The sequence below is a fragment of the Chenopodium quinoa genome, unplaced genomic scaffold (assembly GCF_001683475.1).
Source record: "Chenopodium quinoa cultivar QQ74 unplaced genomic scaffold, ASM168347v1, whole genome shotgun sequence".
Classification (NCBI taxonomy): Eukaryota; Viridiplantae; Streptophyta; class Magnoliopsida; order Caryophyllales; family Amaranthaceae; genus Chenopodium; species Chenopodium quinoa.
In genome coordinates this window covers 6,724,106-6,743,213 of record NW_018743850.1, presented here as the reverse complement: position 1 = coordinate 6,743,213, position 19,108 = coordinate 6,724,106, and the positions used below count along the sequence as shown (strand labels likewise).

The following is a 19,108-nucleotide window of genomic DNA, read 5'->3' as shown; positions in this document are numbered from 1 at the left end:
ATTAATCAAAATTAATTACAGGGGCCGGGTCTCAGGTCCTCGTCCAGTGGTACTGTGTTGGGGTAGACTGCGTTCTTCTATATTGTTTACTAACAAGACTTTTACATTACTTCATGAAATATTGAAGTATTCATGAGCCTTTGGTTTAAAACTTTATAATATAAGCAAGATTTAAAGAGTTACATGATGGCTTATAATACAATGTTCATTCTATAACTATTTCTCTCGTATACTTCCTTTATGTGTAGAATGTGAGAAGGTGTAATTTGATATCCATGTCGAAAGTGTGTATGATTGAAATCCTAAAACTTATACGAGTAACAAGTTAATCATTAGTGAGTAATGAATAGTGACCCTCTTAGAATTTCCTTCAAGATACACCCAACTATGTTGTATACTTGTATGTGTTTTGATCTTCAATTTTGGAGTTTGCTTCCTCCCTGATTTTTGGTTGCAATTTTTAGGTTTTCCTAACCATGAGTAAAAGTCACCTTAGTTGCCCCAAAATTGAAAGAGTCTATGATACTCACTCTTGATTCTACACATCAAGTTTTATCACTGATACCTACCTCTCAAAACATCTAGTATTGAGTTAAATGGTTCCCTCATAATGTAACTACATGCATATAAATATATACTTCATAATAATTAACATTAGAATAGCGTTAAAGTCAAATGTCTAAATGCCTATATTAATTAATGGTTTTTTAAAACATTTTTTCACGGTAAGTTGATAATATGGTATTTTCTTCATAGGACCTATTACGCCTATTATTTTCTTTATATAATACTAGAGATACTCTATAAAAATTATATGTATGTAGTATAAGTTATAACAGAGTAATTTTTATAAGAACACTTCCATGAAAATTAGATTCAAATGAGATCAAACAAGAGTAAAACTTTAACATTTTGTGTACATGGATCATGACTAGCTAATTAACGGCTTACAAAAAGAACTTTTTTTTTCTCTTAAAAAAAAAAAAAATCAATCATTTGGTGCCAATCTTCTGCTTGAGCGTTTCTATGAAAGTATCTCTTTCCTCTGCTGTCATTCCTTCGGTAGAGCAATCTCCAACTCCCCACTCTGCTCCTCGTAAGCAATACTTGTCCAATATTTCTTGCTTGTTCCTGTCAATTTTACCATAACCAAACTAATTAAATACTACGCCTTCGTCTCAGATTCAGTTGTCACATTATGGATGCAAATTATTACATGCTATCAACGTGACAATTAATTTTGAACAAGCAGACTGGCAGAGTGATTTCAAACACATTACAAAAATTTCCTAGCAGTATAAAAATGATGTTATTAAGTGCATCAAATAATACTGTAACTTTGAACTTTGTAATGGGTATAAGAAATTTACTTCTCCTTATTCTTTTTGGATCGCTCAAGTAGCTCTTTGATGATAGGGGATGACTTGATTCTCTCATCATTTTCAGCGTACTTTTTTTGGTTCTCTTCTGCAGGTATCATCAAAGTAATCAAACAACACAATGTATAAACATTAGGACTTAAGCTTATACTGGTACTCCGTACTTTGTATCACAGTTAGTTGTCACGTTGTTAGTTCAAATTACACTGTTAACACATGACATGAGGATAATATCCGGAGTAAGGTAGTACGAGTTTATGGACTACATACCATTAAAGCGATCTAGGAATTCAATATTAGGAAGTTCAGGACCTGGAATAGATTCAATTCCAGTAGAGCCAGACAAAAACCCTGCTTGAGCTACATAATTTCACCCAAAAAGAAAAAATCAGTAAAATCCAAAATTCAGCAAATAATAAAAATGTAGAAAATTAGAAATGAGATTACCTGGAGTTGACCAGCAAAGGACTAATGAAATAGCTAAAGGTACACAATATTTTTGGGTGAGTTTAGCAGAAGGAGGACTGTTAACATGATTGGAAACTAAGCTTTTTTGAGATTTAATTTGGGAAATGAAAATTGTAGATTGGAATTTCTTTGGGTATTGATTAAAAAGAGGAAATTGAAGAGAAGAGCCATGAAAGGAGGAGTGTAAAGATGAAGAAATCATTGGAAAGTAGGGGTGTTTCTCACCTTCTTTCTTCTTCCTTTCAACTCCCTCTCTTGCAAGAGAGTAGAGAAAAGATAACAAGAGAACAAAAATAAACGGTTGGCATTAGTTTTGAACTTTTGATTATCTCACGGCTCTCACCTTTTCAAAGGCCTAAACTACTCCGTATTAGAGTATTACGTCCGTACTCCGTACTCCGTATTTTTTTATGGGGTGCCCCTTGATACTACTTGGTAAATTTTCTCTCCCTCTTTATTAACCCTACTTGCAACCCTATGTGCACAATTTTATCTCACATCTTAATAATGAACTTTGCTCTGTATATGGAATGCTAAAAAAGGGGCGAGCTATATATATATCTCTTTTTGTTGATTGTCAATTTTTTGTAAAAAAAAAATGTTTACTTTATCTCTCTCTTTGTCATATTGTCTCGTATTTTTATTTAATCTCTCTTCATCTATGGAGTATCTTTCTTCATGTGTTTTTTCTAAAATGTATGCTACTTCCTCGTGAATCATTTAATATAGGATGAAGCTAGGAATTATGTAGGATACTAGGATGCAAATGATTTATCATTGGAGATCCAATCATTCAAGACTTAATATCTTCAATAAGGGAATCCAATTTAATAATCAAGTTGGAGGAATGATTTCCCTAGATAATACATAATAGGAAGTATTAAAAGGGTGTTTGGTATGTGGGATTATAAGGTGGGAATAGGATTATTAATCCCAAGTCTCCATAAACCCATGTCTATTTGATGGGAATCAAGGGAGTGGGAATAAGCTTGGGAATATTTACCCTCTATTCCCACCATTTTATTACCTACTCCTCTAGGTAATAAAATGGTGGGAATTCTCTAGCTAAGTAAAAGACATGATTGCCCTCAACTTAATAATGCATATTAATTTTGAGCCCTTGAAATTCAAAACAATATGGATAAAATAGTAAATTTGTCCTTTAATCCTAATTTTATTCCCACTTATATGCCAAAGAAGAGATTGGGAATATTTGATATATTCCCATTCCCACTTTCACTTTATATTCCCCAAATTTCCATTCCCGCATGCCAAACGCTCCGTAAAAGATTTCAAATTCATCAAACTATCTCTTTTACAATCTCATACCGTCCAAATTAACAAGTTAATCATTATTAAATAAGTCTGCGATAATTCGTTGAGGCATCTAGCGATTTATTATGCTAGTTGGTCTTTCTTAATTTAATAAACCTCTAATTCAATTAACAGTTTATGAATGCCTATTCACCTACTAATCTACTATGACTGAAGTTTATGCACTATTCACCTACTAATTGAGTTAATGATTATTTCCTTCATATAACATCAATTATAGTGACCCTTCTACTCCGATTGGGGAGAAAAAGTCATTCGACAAGGAGATTATAATAATGTGGAATCTTGGTTCAATCAAGTGTTCAATGAGTGGATTCATGATTTATAATAACACTTACAAAGAAGTGTTTACTTGGACTATATTTCAAAACTACTTGACTGACACCACCGCAAATGTTCACCTCTCAAATTCAAGTGAAAACTTGGTTTACTCCCTTCTATATAGCCTAGGTTTTAGCGCAATCAGCTGATAGAAGTGAGGCATGACTCATTGAGATGATTGTAATGTGTACAAGTAATAACAAAAATGTTACTCCGTAAATGATGTCAAAGTTCAGCTGATTACAAAATTGGAAGTCTAACAAGTATTAAGACTGCCTTTGGATTTCCAACACCATTAACATCAGTGTATAGGCTCAACAAGGAAGATATGGACGCATGACCTAAAGCATGCCAAAACCACTTAGGAGGGAGTTTCCCTTGGTCAAGTTTGAAACCACATCATCTTTTGGTTTAGCCTTCCATCATGGCTTTTGCAACATCAATAATAGCATCCCTAAGATCCTTTGGAGCGCGACCTAAGACTGTATAACCTTCTTTGTCTTCAATATCCACATCTGCTCCATGTCTTACTAGAAGTAGTGCAACCTGTCACCAAATCAATTCCAGAAATCAGATTATGAAGCCAAGTTCCTCACAACAAGTGAGGTATATACTGCTGATAGCAATGAAGTGCTGTTTTTGAAACCGGTAAATGCAGTTAAAAAGTTAATAGTGTGATAACAAGAACAGAGTTTTAGGCGGGCAATAGCGGAAAGAAAATTATCAAGGTGATTTGCTGCAATTTTGAATGATATCAAAGACTAAAAAAGAATAGAGTTCATATTGGTCACATTGTCAAAAACTTAATTGGAGACTGGACAGTGGCAGTAAATCTTATTCTAGAATAGAATCAACTTCCTCTGTTCAATATTGGTTGGTACATATACTAGCCATTCAGATTCTAATATATAGGGTATACGATATCCTAAATCCTAATATGCCCTTAATTCAAGTTATGGGGAGAAGAAAAAAATTACACAGTTATTATATAGGGTGCATTTGAAAATTATATAACAACATGAAATGAGAGGGGTGGACAATGTAACAACAAATTCTTATTGGAATATGTTTGCTGTCAATCATCTAAGAAATCTTAATCACAAGAGCAGCGACAGGGCCAATTTTCAAAAGTTTCAACAGAACAAGATGAAAACCACCAAACTTAACCCTCTTTAAATTTTCATTCATTAGTGATATTTTGAAGGGAAGACTCAAGAAAGAATATGGAAAGAAAAAGAATTGCATAGCTAAGGCTGGTAAGAAGACATCACAAAGATGCAGTCAACTAAAAATTACCTGTCTGTCTTCACAAATGACAGCAGTCATTAGAGGAGTTTGATCAGCTCTGTCAAGGGCATCAATCTCAGCTCCTTCTTCAATGAGGAGTTCACACAACTCTGAGTTCCCTGTGCTAGCTGCACGATGCAGTGGTGTGCATCCAACCTAAAACAAACACTTGAGTATTAGCCACAATGTGCAACACGAGTACATAGATCAAAAGGTACAATAACATTAAAAAAAAATAAAAAAAAATAAAAAAATAAAAAGTTTATTTTCTCTATAAAAAGTTATTTTGACAAGTAATGAACCTTGTCCTTAGCATTGATGTTTGCACCATGGGCAAGCAGCAACTCAGCAACCTTCACCCATCCCTTGCTAGCAGCATAGTGAAGAGCAGTTCGACCACCATCATTTTTCAAGTTAACATCAGCTCCTGTCCACAGGGGTGGAGCCAGGAAATTTTATTAGGGGGGTCAAAACCATGTATTATATACCCATATATCATGCTGTAAATTAAATCACTAGAATGACTAGATTCTCAAATTATTAATTCGACTAATTTTTGTGTGTTTATAAAATAACTAAAAATTTATAATTATTTTATACGAAAGGCCCCATTTTAATCACCTTATTTCCACTTTTTTCAAGGAAAACAAGTTCAAATAAGTTTTGATAAGGATTATCCATGTTTAATTTATAGCTAAATAAAGTTTTGATAATTTCAGGTAAGAAGTAAAAATCTAGGTATACAAAACACACCCTGAAAAAAAAAATAGAAAAAAAATCTCATCTCTACCCAATAATGTAAATGTTTAAATTTACAGAAAATGACAATTTTAGAGTTTAGACCAATTTCAACCCCAAGTCAGGTTCCATACTAAAACATTCCATCCCAAAACTGATAAGCATTGGGCAGAGTAGCTCCTAGAGCTTATAAGGTTATAAATATATTTCTATTTCTCCGGCTCACATATGAATAACATGAGGAACAACACTCCCCCTCACACGTACAGGTCCTAAGAACTAAAAAAGATAAAATCACCAAAGTTGTGCCTTTTGGATATATTCAAACACTAAAGGGGTTTAAATCACTCAATCTACTGACAAACCAACGTTTTGCCTTCAGAGATGTTACGTTCCATTAAAACATCTAACCTCACAGATTGTTTTAACCTAACCAATGCCTACCAGCATCCCTAGCTTGTCATTTCATCATATTTCTTTCCTAGTCATACATCAGTGCGACAGTGCCCCTAATTTTCCAATAAAAAGAATAACAAAGACCTCACTGTACTTCAATGTTGGCTCCAAATTATGGACCCATTTACTCCTCATGGGAAAACCTAATCATGACTGACCTACAACCTAAGTTTGCTGCATTTCTGTCATAGGTAAAACCCCCTGGTTCCTTGTTTCAACTCTAGGATGTTATGAGTAGGCCTTGACCACTTCGACTTCACTTCCTATGCCTTGAACAGAGGCCGGTTTACTCCTAGCATTCAGCATCTATCAATTCGATCACCGACACGAAAACTTGTCATACCCTCTATTACTGACACACAAACAAACAAGAAGATGACGAAGGAAAGTTAGTATATAATTTACTCTTACTGCCCACTTACAACCTCTGCATTTTCCTACAAGCTGATCCTATTAGCAAGAGATTTGAAACCAACGGCAGTTTAAACTTCTTTTCATTTCGCTCATTAACAATCCTCATTTTTCCAATTGTATAAACTATAAACCTATTGCTACCTTTTAATTTTCTTATGATAGACTGAGGACATAGGAACAAGGGAAACTAAAACCACTCTCTCACCTATTGCATCACTCCATGAACTTCCTCTTAAAGTAGTACCATACTACTGACACAGCACATCAACACCCGTAGCCTTTTAATAGTTTCTTAAGAGGCTTTTCAACTCTATGACAATGCCGTCGATACTTGAGCATTTAAAGGTGTCGTCCAGAGACCTAGGAGTCTAGGACATATCAGTACACTATATTAGATAACTAAATTAACTCAAAGCCTACTTGACAATATAATTGCAAGATTATATCAAGTGTAAATATATATGAGTGTCAATTTGTAGATATTAATATAATATACGGATTACGGAATAGTAATTAGGAAAACATTTTAACTTAATAAAGTTAGAAAGGAGTGTAAAATTAGCTCTATTACTTCAAAACATAAAAAGTAAAGAGATGGAATCAAGGGATCACACCACAAACAGTGGTCAATTACAAAATCATTAAGTTAAGAACCAAAGAATATGATTTTCTACAAGAAATCACTTCATCCACTAAAGTTGCTTCATTTTTTATAAGCACACTAATGTTGCTTTTGTTTTGACAGAAAACATTTTATAACAATTTTCTCAAAAGTGAAAAATAGTTTTCCTAAATGATTGCCACATTTTTCTTACTATTAGTATCCCTTTCCTCTCCTCCCATTATCTCCTCTCTTCCACTCACATTTTCCCCCTTCATCTACAATATATTTTGTAAAGAAACAAATGACAACTACTCTATATTTATATTTTCCATGCAAAAAATGATTGTCTGCCAAAACAATGGGGCTTAAAGTATCACATTTCATTTCATTTCATGCACTCAGTCCACTATCATCATTTGAACCCAAACTTATCATCAGACCGCACCAAAATCAATAATAACAATACAACAATACAAGTATACACCAACACCAATGTTGGCGATATGCATCTTTCCTGTCAAACAAAAATGTGTCTTACTTAATACCAACTTATATAACCAGAAACATTCAGATTTCATGCATCCCAAACACAACGTGCCTCTGCCCACGAGTTAAACATACTACTACAAATGCTTGTTCACATATAATCACCACAAGATAATCACAATCCAAATATAAGTACTTGTATATTTGTTATGAACTACTACATATACGGAGTATTTCAAATTATAAACTAATCTAAAAGTTCAACAACCGATTCATTAAGCCCCTAATTCCTCAATCAACCCAAAACCCCAGCTAAAATTTGAAGCGTAAATGACAAGAATCCTAAAATAAAATAAAATCCCAGGTTAATTCCACTTAATTTACAAAGGAAATCACAAACCTTTAGTAAGGAGAATTCGGAGAATGTCAAGATTTCCAATACTAGAAGCAGAATGAATTGGGGCCCACCCTTCTTCATCCTTGTTATTAATCACTTTCCCAGTTGAATCAGCTTCTGCTAGAATTTCAACCACCTAAGTAATACCCAGAAAAATTGAATTGATTTAAACCAGAAAAAACCCTAACGATACAAATTAAAATAAAAAAATTAAATAAAATTGAAGAATGCAACCTTGGAGTGAGCAGAGGAAGTGGCGACGTGGAGGAGCGAGCGACCGTCGTCGTTTTGAAGAGAGAGAAATTTGGAAAGTTGGGTTTTCGAGAGAGAGTTGAAGAGAGAAGCGTCGCCGGATTCGGCGGCTTTGAAGAGTTGGGTTGAGGTGATTTCTGTGTCATTTGAAGCGTCTGTCTCCATCTCCATTTTCAGTAGAAGATCACTACTTTTCAGTATTTCCTCTTTTTTTTGTATTTTTGGTATTGTACAATGTAGAATGTGGACAGAGAAACTCAAATTAACTCGTCAAGTACCCCATTAGGCCTCAAATTCTTATTGAGTTTTTTACATAGTGACCCATGTAAAAACGACTTTTTAAAGTTAACCTCTTGTTAAGGACTTCCATTAGTTTATATTTTAACCTATTTTGCCGCCTTTTTCTATTGCGGTGAGAAATTTTACTCCAAAATTAACACGGTTCTTCTCCTCTTTGTTTTATAAACTCGTGATGAAAATTTTGTTTTAATCCCTCGAGCCTTTGTCTTCTTACTAGATTAAAGAACCATGCAATACAAAAGGATACATGGGAAAGAAGACAGATCTTGAGAAATTCATTTTAAAGACGGAGTGGTAATATAAGAATTGAATTGATTTAGATATTCATTATTGAACGACCTATTTGTCACACATAGCAGTGTTATAGAGTATAAACATTACTTACATTATTACATTATTAAAAATAGGCAATATAACAAGAGAAACTTATACCTTTAGCAATTGACCGTATAAATATTGAATAACAATAATATTGAAGAACAAGATATTCCCCAAAGGGGTGACCTGAGAACACAAAAGATAATTAGCAATCTTAATAATGCAAATTAAGCTAATTACATCCTGTGTTCTCAGTTTTCACTCCTCTGGGGTGTATCTCCTATTTTCTTTTTAGGACTTAAATTCTAGTTTCATTTGTATTTGCCTCTCCATTGATTTAATACTTGTTTGCATATGATTGATATTCTTGGTTTTTTATAAGGTTGAATCATGACATTATGTTGCCACATGACGACATTGGTAGTTATTTTGACATAATTCTTCCATGATGTTGTCATTTAATTTCGCCTCACTCTTCACAAACAAAACAAGGCAACAAGTAGTTAGAAGAGTAAGGAGTTGAAAGACTACGTACAATTGTACAAAACTCATACATCCCTTCCATAATTTTCTAAGAAACTAGGTAACACTAGTTGATGAATACATCCTCCATACGTTTTGATACTAGAGGTAAATGTAACATGTCCACACCAAAAGGTGCACACAACACGAGGAACCGAGGAAGTCCAGAGAAAGGAAAATTAGATAGGTTTCGTGCACCGGCTGACAAGCATAAGGGAAGAGAGAAAAAGTGATCGGGACTACAAATCCATCAGTATCATTGTTTAGTTGTTATTATTAGTTCGTAAACTTAATACAAAGTATTAATTTTTGGTATAATTACTTGTTACATCTACCAATAATTGGGTCCATACTCCATACACAAGATATTCGTGAAATTGGCCAAGTTGCAAATTTGTGCATAACATGAATACATCCAACTAGGAAGTCAAGTAACGCCAAATTTAATGAAAGATCGTTCCATATGGGTAAAGTCGTCAGTTTTTGACCCGAACCGTTAAACTCGACTGTTTCGAACCAATTCAAAAAGGAACTGAACTGTCTAAAACCTGTTTTTTAGAAACCGAAAATCGACCCGATCCAATTTTTTTTAACCTGAAACTGAACTGAACTGAACCAAATTTGTGCAAACCGTTACTAACCCGACCCGTTATCAAGCCAAACCGTTACAACCCGAAACTGAAAACATCATGAACCGATTACGTCTGAACTCGATAGTAGCCAGACCAATTTTAAACCGAAAACCGTTTAAACCCAGCAAAAATCCGATAAACCTGAACCGGTCCAACCCGTAATCCGTTGTGACCGAACCATTTATAACCCATAACCCGTTATGACCGAACCGTTTCCAACCTGTAACTCGTTGAGACCGAACTGTTTACGACTCGTACCTGTTGAGACCGAACCGTTTACGACTGGTAACCCGTTATGATTGAGTCGTTTACAACACGTAACCCAATATGTTTATGATCTGATCCGTTTCAACCCACTACTCGATAAACCCAACTTATTTATAACTTAACTTGATTATAACATGATCCGTTCCTACCCATTATCTGACTAACTCGACTAGATAATGATCCAACTCGATTTTAACCCAATATGATTTTTACTGAAACCCGCTACAAATTAGGTAAACCCGTTTTCAAACCGAACAAGTTCAATCCAACCCGATTATGACCTGAACCGATAATGACCGGACCCCCGATTCACCCGATCTATTTTGGACTGAAACCCATTTTAAAACCGAACCGGTTTAACCCAAACTGATTATGACCCGAACCGATTACAACCTAACCCGATTAGAACCTGAATTGTTTTGAACCGAAACTCACTTAAAACTGGCTCCGAAACTCACTTAAAACTGGCTAAACTTGTTTTCAAACCGACCTGGTTCAACCCAAACTGATTATGACCCGAACTAACTACAACTTGACCCGATTGGACCTGACCCGAATAGAAAAAAAAAAAAAAAAACAAACCGAACTAACCCGATGATTTTCATAACCGACCTGCTAATCATTTCAACCCGTTATAAACCAACCCGTTATAACCCAAAACTGATAAACCAAACCCAACCCAAACCCAAACTGTTTACCCGAATTGACACCCCTACATATGGGCCATATCGCATAATCAAAAGTCATCCTTCATAAAAACCATTTATCCTAATACTCAATAATCTACCAGTACATCAATCTGCTTCACAAATCACAATGATAGACCAACAATAGTAAATGTTGGATTTAAAGATTACAAGTGTTCAAAAAGCTCACCCTTAAATTTATAATTGCCACATTTTAAGTACATTATTAAAAAAAAGAAAAGTAACAAAAATATATAGAATATAATAGATGGGCAAATGACAACGCGGTAAATGGATCTATCATTCCTCATTGTAGCAATGAATCCAAAATCAATAAAATCATAAACAAATAGAATGAGTCAATGAAAGGCATGTGATCTCTAATATTTTCCACATGATCTTTCTCATCTGTTGAGCATTGTATGTTAAGCTTTAAACTCACCTCATCAAAAAAAAAAAAATGCATTTTTAGAGTACACATATGATCAGAATGATGAAGAGCAACAGCATTTCCATCACGACTCTTCTTTCCCTACTTTCTTGTTTGTACCGCCTGCTTTAGAATTTCATGCAACTGCTTAGTTGCTGAAGAAACACATTCGGCATTAAAAAGGGCTGAGACAACAGCAACACCTTCCAAATTTGGCACATTGATTTCCATAACAGAATGAGCATTGGACAAGCCTATACCACCAATTGCAACCACGGGTAGTTTTGATGCAAAGCAGACCTCTTTCAGGCCATCCAAGCCAATGGTCTTATTATTTGCTTTAGTGTTAGTTGGGAAAACACCGCCAGAACCAATATAATCAGCCCCATTGATCCAAGCTTCCTGAGCTTGTTCTTGGGTCTTACATGAAACACCAATAATCTTTTCAGGTCCTAGAAGAGATCGAACAAGAGATACTGGCATGTCAGATTGGCCAACATGCACACCATCAGCAACAGAAGCCAATGCTACATCAACTCTGTCGTTAATTAAGATTGGGACTCCTTTAGAGTGGCAAATGCTGACACACTCCTTGGCTGCTTCAATGAAGTCCCTGGTTTCCAAATTCTTTTCCCTGATAAGCACAAAAAAAAAAAAAAAAAAAAAGGGACTTAAATCCAGATCTATCAGCACATATTAGCAGCAAATCTTGGAAACAGTATCATGTCCAGAAACAAAACCAAATATAATTACCATAAGCTGCAAAATTGTTAGCTGCAAACAAGTGGCAATGTCCAAGCAACAAAGAGAAATAGGGAAGATAGGTAACACACAAAAGGGAGGAGAAAAAGGCCAACTGTTTGAAAACATCGTACATAAATACTTTGTCAACTTTCTGAAGCCAAGAGCAACAAGCTATACATGTATTTCCTCAAGAACAAATTTTAAATAAAAAGCAGAAAACACTTCCCTGAGTAGAATTTGTTCTTTTACTGTCTAAAAATAATTTTTTTTCCGTTTAAAACAATCCATCATTAGAATCCTTTTCGAACATAATAGAGCCCTTGGCTAATTAGCCTGCCAATTTTCAGCTTCATTTCGAATTCACTTAGAAAGCACCGGACCAAAACATGGAGAGCTCATTATCATAAAAAATGCTTTTCTGGAAGAGGTGGAGAGAGATAATCATTGGTGCGAGTATAGGAAACTAGAGAAGGTGATGACTGATGATCAGGAGAAAATAAAATAACAATAGTCCCAAGATGTCCCAAATCTTAACTACTTTGCCATAGCAACTGAACTTGAAAGATCTAGCACCACTTATGAGTTCAGAACTTTCAAAATTAAGATTCCTTAAATAATTTGTCATGCTCACGTTTCAACTAGTGAAATACTATACTATACTTCATGTGTTATGTTGGAGAAAAGGGTCCATAAACTTAAGCACCTAGTTCATAATTGAATAAAAGACATAAACCAGAAGAAGTGCAAAGTAATATTCTTGCAGCACCAATCAGAACTCAAAAGAAAATCCCAATATTCAGGAAAACTTCCATTTAAAAATAAAATCAGCTGAACACATAAATGCATATTCCCAGTACAGAACAGAATAACTTCCCTCAAGCTGCAATTTACTTAACACTAGTTTCTTGCCAAACTGAACTCACGCCACACTCAAGTCTATAGTTGAAGTAAAATGAATGTGTAATCAAAACATACCTGAGTTGAACAATGGTCGCTCCTCCTTCTATAGCAGCTTTAACAGCATCTGTAATAGAACGACCCCACTGCTCATTCATCCCAGAATCTGTAACAGCATAGAGAAATAAATCTGATGGACTGAAAGCACGAGGTGCAACTGATCTGCAGACATTAAGCTTCAACAAGTGATCAAAGGGGCCTTGAGGTCCTCTACCAATAGTCATATCTTTTCCGTAATTCAAGGCAGTCTCAACATAACGTTTGGCAATCTGCAAAAGAAAATAGAGAAAGATGTTAGAAGTTCATTACAACCATATTTATTACTATCTACCAAATGGGTCTATTAGTAGTCTATGAGATCTTAGAAGAACATAATGACACAAAAATCAAAGATTACAAGAAATTGACCTCCCCATACACACTGTTTAGAAACTTTAAATACTTGCACAAAAAAAAAAAAAAAAAATATTACCTTAACAGCTGAAAGCATTGGCAAACCTTTCGCTAACTCAGCTGCAATACTTGATGCCAATGTGCATCCAGTGCCATGAGTATTACGAGTATTAATGCGCTTTGATCCCAATTCATACAAATTTTCTCCTGTAAATATATTTATAATTAAAAAACTGCATAACCTGACAAAGAAAAGGTGAAATAGCAGAGAGAAAAGGTCATCCTCATGACCTCAGTAGACCTTAAGGGATGTAATAGCATACCATCAAAGAATACATCAACTGCATCCATTGAGGCGGGGAGGTCACCACCTTTCACAAGCACATTTCTGAAATAAAAAAGTATATTATGTATTTGTTAGCAGCAAAACCTTGCAGCTTGTGTTCTTCATCAGGCACAAAAATTAATAATCGATTCACAATTTTAGTTTTTCAATTTGACATTATTATCCATCCCTCATTTAACTTTCTCCCTGTTTCTTTTTTGGCCGCAATTCTTCTACAAATAGTCAAACCCAGAGTCCAGGACCCAGGGCCTCAATCTCAACTACTAACCAAAGACCCATCACCACAGAGTGATGGTTTTTATACAATTCCTACATATAGCAACTGCATGAGATGTTATTACGTGCACCAAAAACATCATGTGATCATCACCCAAGCCAATTATTGATCAAAGCATTTATAGTGTTGGGAGTGGTGGGCCATCTAGGAAAAAAATAGGGGCAGATACATGGTGACCTAGAAATATATAATTGGTATGGGCTTAAATGTGCACTGGTGCATCAAGTAACTTTCACCTTTAACAACAAGGCAATATAGCTCAAGAAAAAAACTAAAGAGATAATTTTATCAGCTTCTTAAGAATGTGATACAATGATTGTAGTATTAGATATAGAAGAATGAAGAACACAAATCCACATACTTCAAAATTAAAACAAACTGCAAGAAACATTTTTTTATCAATGAAAACTAACCCAAAACATAGCTGGATTTGTTTAGCTTTAACCAGATGGCAGCTTATTCTTTATGGTCTGAAATCATTATGTAGTTTATTGTTGCAATATGCTGTTCTATATTAATTTTCATGCTAATTTCTTAGAAAGGGCACCTGCAATCATTTATAGAATTTGCTTGTAAGTTCTTTAGTATAATAAGGCCAAGGCTTGGGATAATAATGGCAACTCTCACCAGATGGAAATCATATTTCTTCACTTGTCTCCCCATTTCATAGGCCAAGGTTCGCTGTAAAAACTACATCAAGTTCTGTAGCTCCAACTAAAATCATACAAATTTTGTTTCCACACTTAAAGTAGTCACATATATCAGTTACAAATTACAAACATTTGAATAAAAGGAAAAATCCTTATTACAACTAATATGCACAGTAAAGAAGAGAAGTGTACAATAAGAAAATCAAAGGGTGGTAGAGATCTTACCGTGGACCCATATCATGTATCAATTTTGCAGCGGACCGCATGTCAGCAACTGATTCAAGGTGCATGCCCCCAAGCAAATATGATGCCTCTTTTAAATTTGGTGTCACTAAATCAGCCATAGGAAGCAACTCTTCCCTGTTTTATACAGTTCATTTAAAAAAAATTAATAAAGAAACGGGGGTAGCATGTAGAACTATCAAAAGAAATTCCAGAAAGAAACAGATCAACAAATATTATAATTAAAACATCCAAATTCAAAAGAAAGCCTGATTTTTTCTTAAAATTTCTTTTACTGAAAATGGAAAATAATTACTTCGTATATTAAAAGCTGAATGACACGGTATCAACGCTACAGCCTTGATAAAAGGGAAGAAATAATTAATCGAGCCAAAAAGCCTAAAGTTCCACTATTAACTGACAAAAACAATGACAGAAAGAACAATGCTACCTTCCATTAGTTCCATATAAACCTCTTTTTGCAACTACAGTCTAACAAATTCAATTTGACTTTGCCTCTTAATTGCTTTGTGACTATCTTTGGTTAAAGAACACCACTGATCAATATTCTGCTTTCCTATTTGTAGGATAAAATTTTATTATACATCACACATAGACATTGATATCATATTCACTTCCACTAAGGTGGCAATGCATCATAGAACTGTCACACATTGACACGTACCTAAATACAGGTAGAACAGACGAACCAGCCAGCACATCTCCACTGGTTGCTACCATCACAGGATCCACCACCAAAGCTTCCTTCAATAACATGATCAACTCAGCTCACAATACACAACAGCAGCAAAAACTAAGTATAATTAAATCCAGAGATGCATACATACCTTGAACTGGATACTCCTTGATGGAATGGAGGAGGACCTTGACCATACCAACAGAAGGAAGCATACCCGTTTTTACCTGAGTCAAATCATTACAGCAAACCCACAGTTTAGTAACACGAGACAGGACTTGTAGTTGTAGAAATGTAAGCTTCCGTTGTAGGAATGTAAGCTTTTGAGGATCAAAAGATAAACTAGTATAAGTGGTGACAGCTGGGGGCAAGAGGGGGGGGGGGATGGGTGGAAATCACATCAAGAGTTCAAAACAAAAAGGACTCTTTCATGTTCCATGATCAAAACTCCATTGAAACAAAGCATCTAATCTCAATCACTTGTGCTCTCCTGTTCTAAAATATAATTAAATGATGTTTAGCAGGACAAAAATCCATACTTCATTGAATAATTGGTTCGACCTACATTAATGCAACAAGTATCAAGATAATTAAGTTTTACCACAGGAAGTTCTTGGAAAAAGTTCAAAAAAGTTTACTAATTCAAATGCAGATAAATTAAGCAACTAGCTTCTGATTAGCTAATGAATACCGGCACGGAAACAAAAATGAACCAGATCTATAGTGATATTCTTCAAAGTTTTTGAAGCAATTAACTGATGAATGCCGGGCCATATAGTTTGAATAAATTGACATAAATACATTTATACATCATGAGAGACTGGAGAATGTTAAGTTGAAGCAGTCAACAACTGTGCATAAAGTAGCAGCTCAGCAAAACCTAACCCATAGAATGTCCTATCAGGACCAAGTTCAGCCACTTATATACCTCTTGAAGAAAAACCTTTCCCTCTTGAAGAAAAACCCTTCACAAAATGGATTCAGATATCTTTAACTGAACTTACCACATCAACTTCCATATCTGAAAGCACAGACTTCATTTGCTCAGCCACAAAGTCCTCCGGCAATATGTTGACACCCTATAAGACAAGCCAAATATTTCCCATTTAAATCATCAAAGTACGCAAACAGCTCACCAACGCATTAAAACCTGACATGTTAGCACCAACAATACAATACAATACCAAAAAAAAAAAAAAAAAAATACCTTGTAGGATTCCACAAGTGTTTGTAAGCAACTAGATCAACCAATAGTAAAACATCTAGGAAGACAGAACTGAGACCACACAATAAGTATGAGTTTTAGTCCCCTGATAGACCTACACTACAACCTCTTTTGCAAAGGTTAGTCCCCAATTAAAAAAAAAAATAGTGGAATACAATTGTAACTTTATTCGGATTTAATTGCACTTTCTCACCCTCACTTAAGAATACAATTTTAACACCCTGAGAGATACTAATGTGTAATGTAATGCGCAATTGTACACCCTACATACTGCGTTGTTTGCGCACGCCTTTTATCCAGAAACTCCATTACACCCTCAATAAAAGCTTGTGCTTTCGTCGACTTAAGCTGGATTAGAAAAATATTTTCACGCTGCACTCCCCGATACTTAACAGTGCTTGATACTTTAGCGAAACCTCTTAGCATATTAAAACTCCTACACCATGAGTTATCTTCAACCTTCACACAAACCTCATCAATTGAGAAGCCTCAAGATTTAAAAGTGTGCAAACAATAATTGCAAGCTAGATACTCTAATCCACGATCCTACAGTCAACCATCTGCCGCCATTTCTTTCTTTTATGAATTCATTGTCAGTCAATGACAATGAATTGGAAGGACTAAAACATGTATGGATCAAAATGATTGTGGATAAAACTCATATAAGTATATAAACAATAACTAATGCTGTAAATTGTAGGCTCCATACATGTTTTAGTCTCCTTAGGCTCCTTACCAATGTCAAATTAAGAATTGGTACCTTAGGCTCCTTACCCAAGGGTCGGCATTATATGTGGTGAACATAGGACTAAACTTCTAACTTTTTAAGATTTCACAAGATTCAGTGAGTATCAAGCTGAACTTCCAATACCACTATAGAGTTTATCCTTATGCTTCTATCATTTGTTCCTTCGAGATACAACCAACTTTAATAACAAGGCTACAACCTAGAACGCAGGATTAAACAGGGTCAAATCTATCCAGCTTTCCCATCACATTTACAATTAATGTTAGCCTTCCTCTACACCCTACTCATGGGATTGCTTTGATTGATTGATTGTTAGCCTTCCTCTACAAATACTAAGCGGTTATAAATCCATAGACCATTGATCAATAAAACAACTGAATTTTTTTCACAATTGTGTTCAATTTCTCCTTAAGAGACAAACCAAAATGCTAAAATTCACATAATTCTTAATCACATATACATCATAAACAACTGAATAAATATTTTCTAAACATAAATGAGGGAAGATAAACAATAGACCTGAACCCCAACAGTATTTTGAGCCGTAACAGCTGTGATCACAGTTGAACAATAAACCCCAAGTGCAGCACAGGCCTTCAAGTCAGCCTGTATTCCCGCACCCGCCCCCGAGTCCGAACCCGCCACCGTCATAACATGCGGTATTTTCATCTTGGGGCCGTTGTTCTCCGTTGAAACCATTGAAAATCTAGGGCAATGAGAGCTTCTGATAGCCCTATGTAAACTCAATTTGCCCTGGTCCAAATGTTAAACGTCAATACCCATTTCTATTAATAAATCATGAAAACCTACAAATTTTAGCAATTAATTTGGTTTGTTCTCTATGTATATCAATTGGGGTGATTGGGGAACGAAAATCAGAGTTGCTACTTGTGACTTTAGGTCCATTTTTCGATGAAAGAAAACAAATTAAGAGCGAAATTTCATGTTCTTTGGCTTCAATCAAATTCCAAAATGAAACGTTGTAATTTGGGTCGTAATCATGCAATTCAATGTTAGAATAAATATTCAGAATATAAGGGGAATTAGAGCAAAAAAATAGAGAGGAGAGAAAGAGAGATACCAGAGTGGAGGAGAGAGAAAATGAGTGAGAATGCAGCATGAAGATGGAAGATGTTCCAGAATCCAAAATGCCGCTTTTCTAACGTACGTGAGAAGCCGGGAAGGCGAGTTGCTAGATATGGTTAAATGAACTCTTCCCTCTAGAAAGCCAATGCGTGGATTACAATTACAAAGCATTAAGTATATGTCAAAACTCGGCTCGAGTGGGCTCATCTCAAGATCAGGTTTAGTTTAACAGGGTAAGACTTGAGCTATCTTTAACTGGACTCGCAATCTTGTGAGCAAACTTAATTTTTTGATTTCTTACTGTATTCAAAAGTTGAAGTATTGTTTTCTTTTTCACGAGTTAAAGTATAAAATTTGTACTCTAAAATTATTTATTAACATTTGGACTTTAAAAGTTATTATCATATTTGGGCTTTATTGAGGGATTTTGATTATCATTTGATAAAAACACAAGTAATTTAGAGACTAGAA

The 19,108-nt window shown here is 35.1% G+C and overlaps 3 protein-coding genes across 4 annotated transcripts; all 3 read right to left on the bottom strand.

Annotated features, from left to right (window-relative positions):
• Positions 1–828: 828 nt before the first annotated feature.
• Positions 829–2,171, bottom strand: LOC110686155. Its single transcript, XM_021862744.1, has 4 exons — positions 1,827–2,171; positions 1,650–1,739; positions 1,371–1,467; positions 829–1,131 (listed from the first exon to the last, which is right to left on the bottom strand). The coding sequence occupies exons 1-4, from the start codon at positions 2,047–2,049 to the stop codon at positions 993–995; spliced, it is 549 nt and encodes a 182-aa protein (XP_021718436.1). The 5' UTR covers positions 2,050–2,171; the 3' UTR covers positions 829–992.
• Positions 2,172–3,649: 1,478 nt separating this feature from the next.
• Positions 3,650–8,452, bottom strand: LOC110686154 (26S proteasome non-ATPase regulatory subunit 10-like). The gene is made up of 5 exons (XM_021862743.1): positions 8,120–8,452; positions 7,889–8,021; positions 5,093–5,217; positions 4,800–4,946; positions 3,650–4,049 (listed from the first exon to the last, which is right to left on the bottom strand). The coding sequence occupies exons 1-5, from the start codon at positions 8,306–8,308 to the stop codon at positions 3,915–3,917; spliced, it is 729 nt and encodes a 242-aa protein (XP_021718435.1). The 5' UTR covers positions 8,309–8,452; the 3' UTR covers positions 3,650–3,914.
• Positions 8,453–11,150: 2,698 nt separating this feature from the next.
• LOC110686152 (thiamine biosynthetic bifunctional enzyme TH1, chloroplastic-like) lies at positions 11,151–18,794 on the bottom strand. Of its 2 annotated transcripts, XM_021862741.1 has the most exons (11): positions 18,633–18,794; positions 18,071–18,304; positions 16,583–16,657; positions 15,730–15,805; positions 15,567–15,642; positions 14,885–15,019; positions 13,710–13,774; positions 13,466–13,593; positions 13,208–13,262; positions 13,012–13,099; positions 11,151–11,926 (listed from the first exon to the last, which is right to left on the bottom strand). In XM_021862741.1, the coding sequence occupies exons 1-11, from the start codon at positions 18,669–18,671 to the stop codon at positions 11,395–11,397; spliced, it is 1,503 nt and encodes a 500-aa protein (XP_021718433.1). In that variant the 5' UTR covers positions 18,672–18,794; the 3' UTR covers positions 11,151–11,394. The 2 variants fall into 2 exon arrangements, with proteins under 2 accessions (XP_021718433.1, XP_021718432.1); XM_021862740.1 differs by having other exon boundaries at positions 13,012–13,262.
• Positions 18,795–19,108: the final 314 nt, after the last annotated feature.

Coding starts and splice junctions, on each gene's coding strand:
- LOC110686155 (XM_021862744.1), bottom strand. CDS start 2,049: ATGATTTCTTCATCTTTACACTCCTCCTTTCATGGCTCTTCTCTTCAA. Junction 1,740..1,826: donor CCTTTGCTGGTCAACTCCAG/GTAATCTCATTT, acceptor GAAATTATGTAG/CTCAAGCAGGGTTTTTGTCT. Junction 1,132..1,370: donor TCCAAAAAGAATAAGGAGAA/GTAAATTTCTTA, acceptor TAAAATTGACAG/GAACAAGCAAGAAATATTGG.
- LOC110686154 (XM_021862743.1), bottom strand. CDS start 8,308: ATGGAGATGGAGACAGACGCTTCAAATGACACAGAAATCACCTCAACC. Junction 8,022..8,119: donor CTTCCTCTGCTCACTCCAAG/GTTGCATTCTTC, acceptor GGTATTACTTAG/GTGGTTGAAATTCTAGCAGA. Junction 5,218..7,888: donor CCGAATTCTCCTTACTAAAG/GTTTGTGATTTC, acceptor CCCTGTGGACAG/GAGCTGATGTTAACTTGAAA.
- LOC110686152 (XM_021862740.1), bottom strand. CDS start 18,671: ATGCTGCATTCTCACTCATTTTCTCTCTCCTCCACTCTG. Junction 18,305..18,632: donor TTTCTCTCTCCTCCACTCTG/GTATCTCTCTTT, acceptor CATTTGGACCAG/GGCAAATTGAGTTTACATAG. Junction 16,658..18,070: donor AAAATACTGTTGGGGTTCAG/GTCTATTGTTTA, acceptor CTTGTCTTATAG/GGTGTCAACATATTGCCGGA.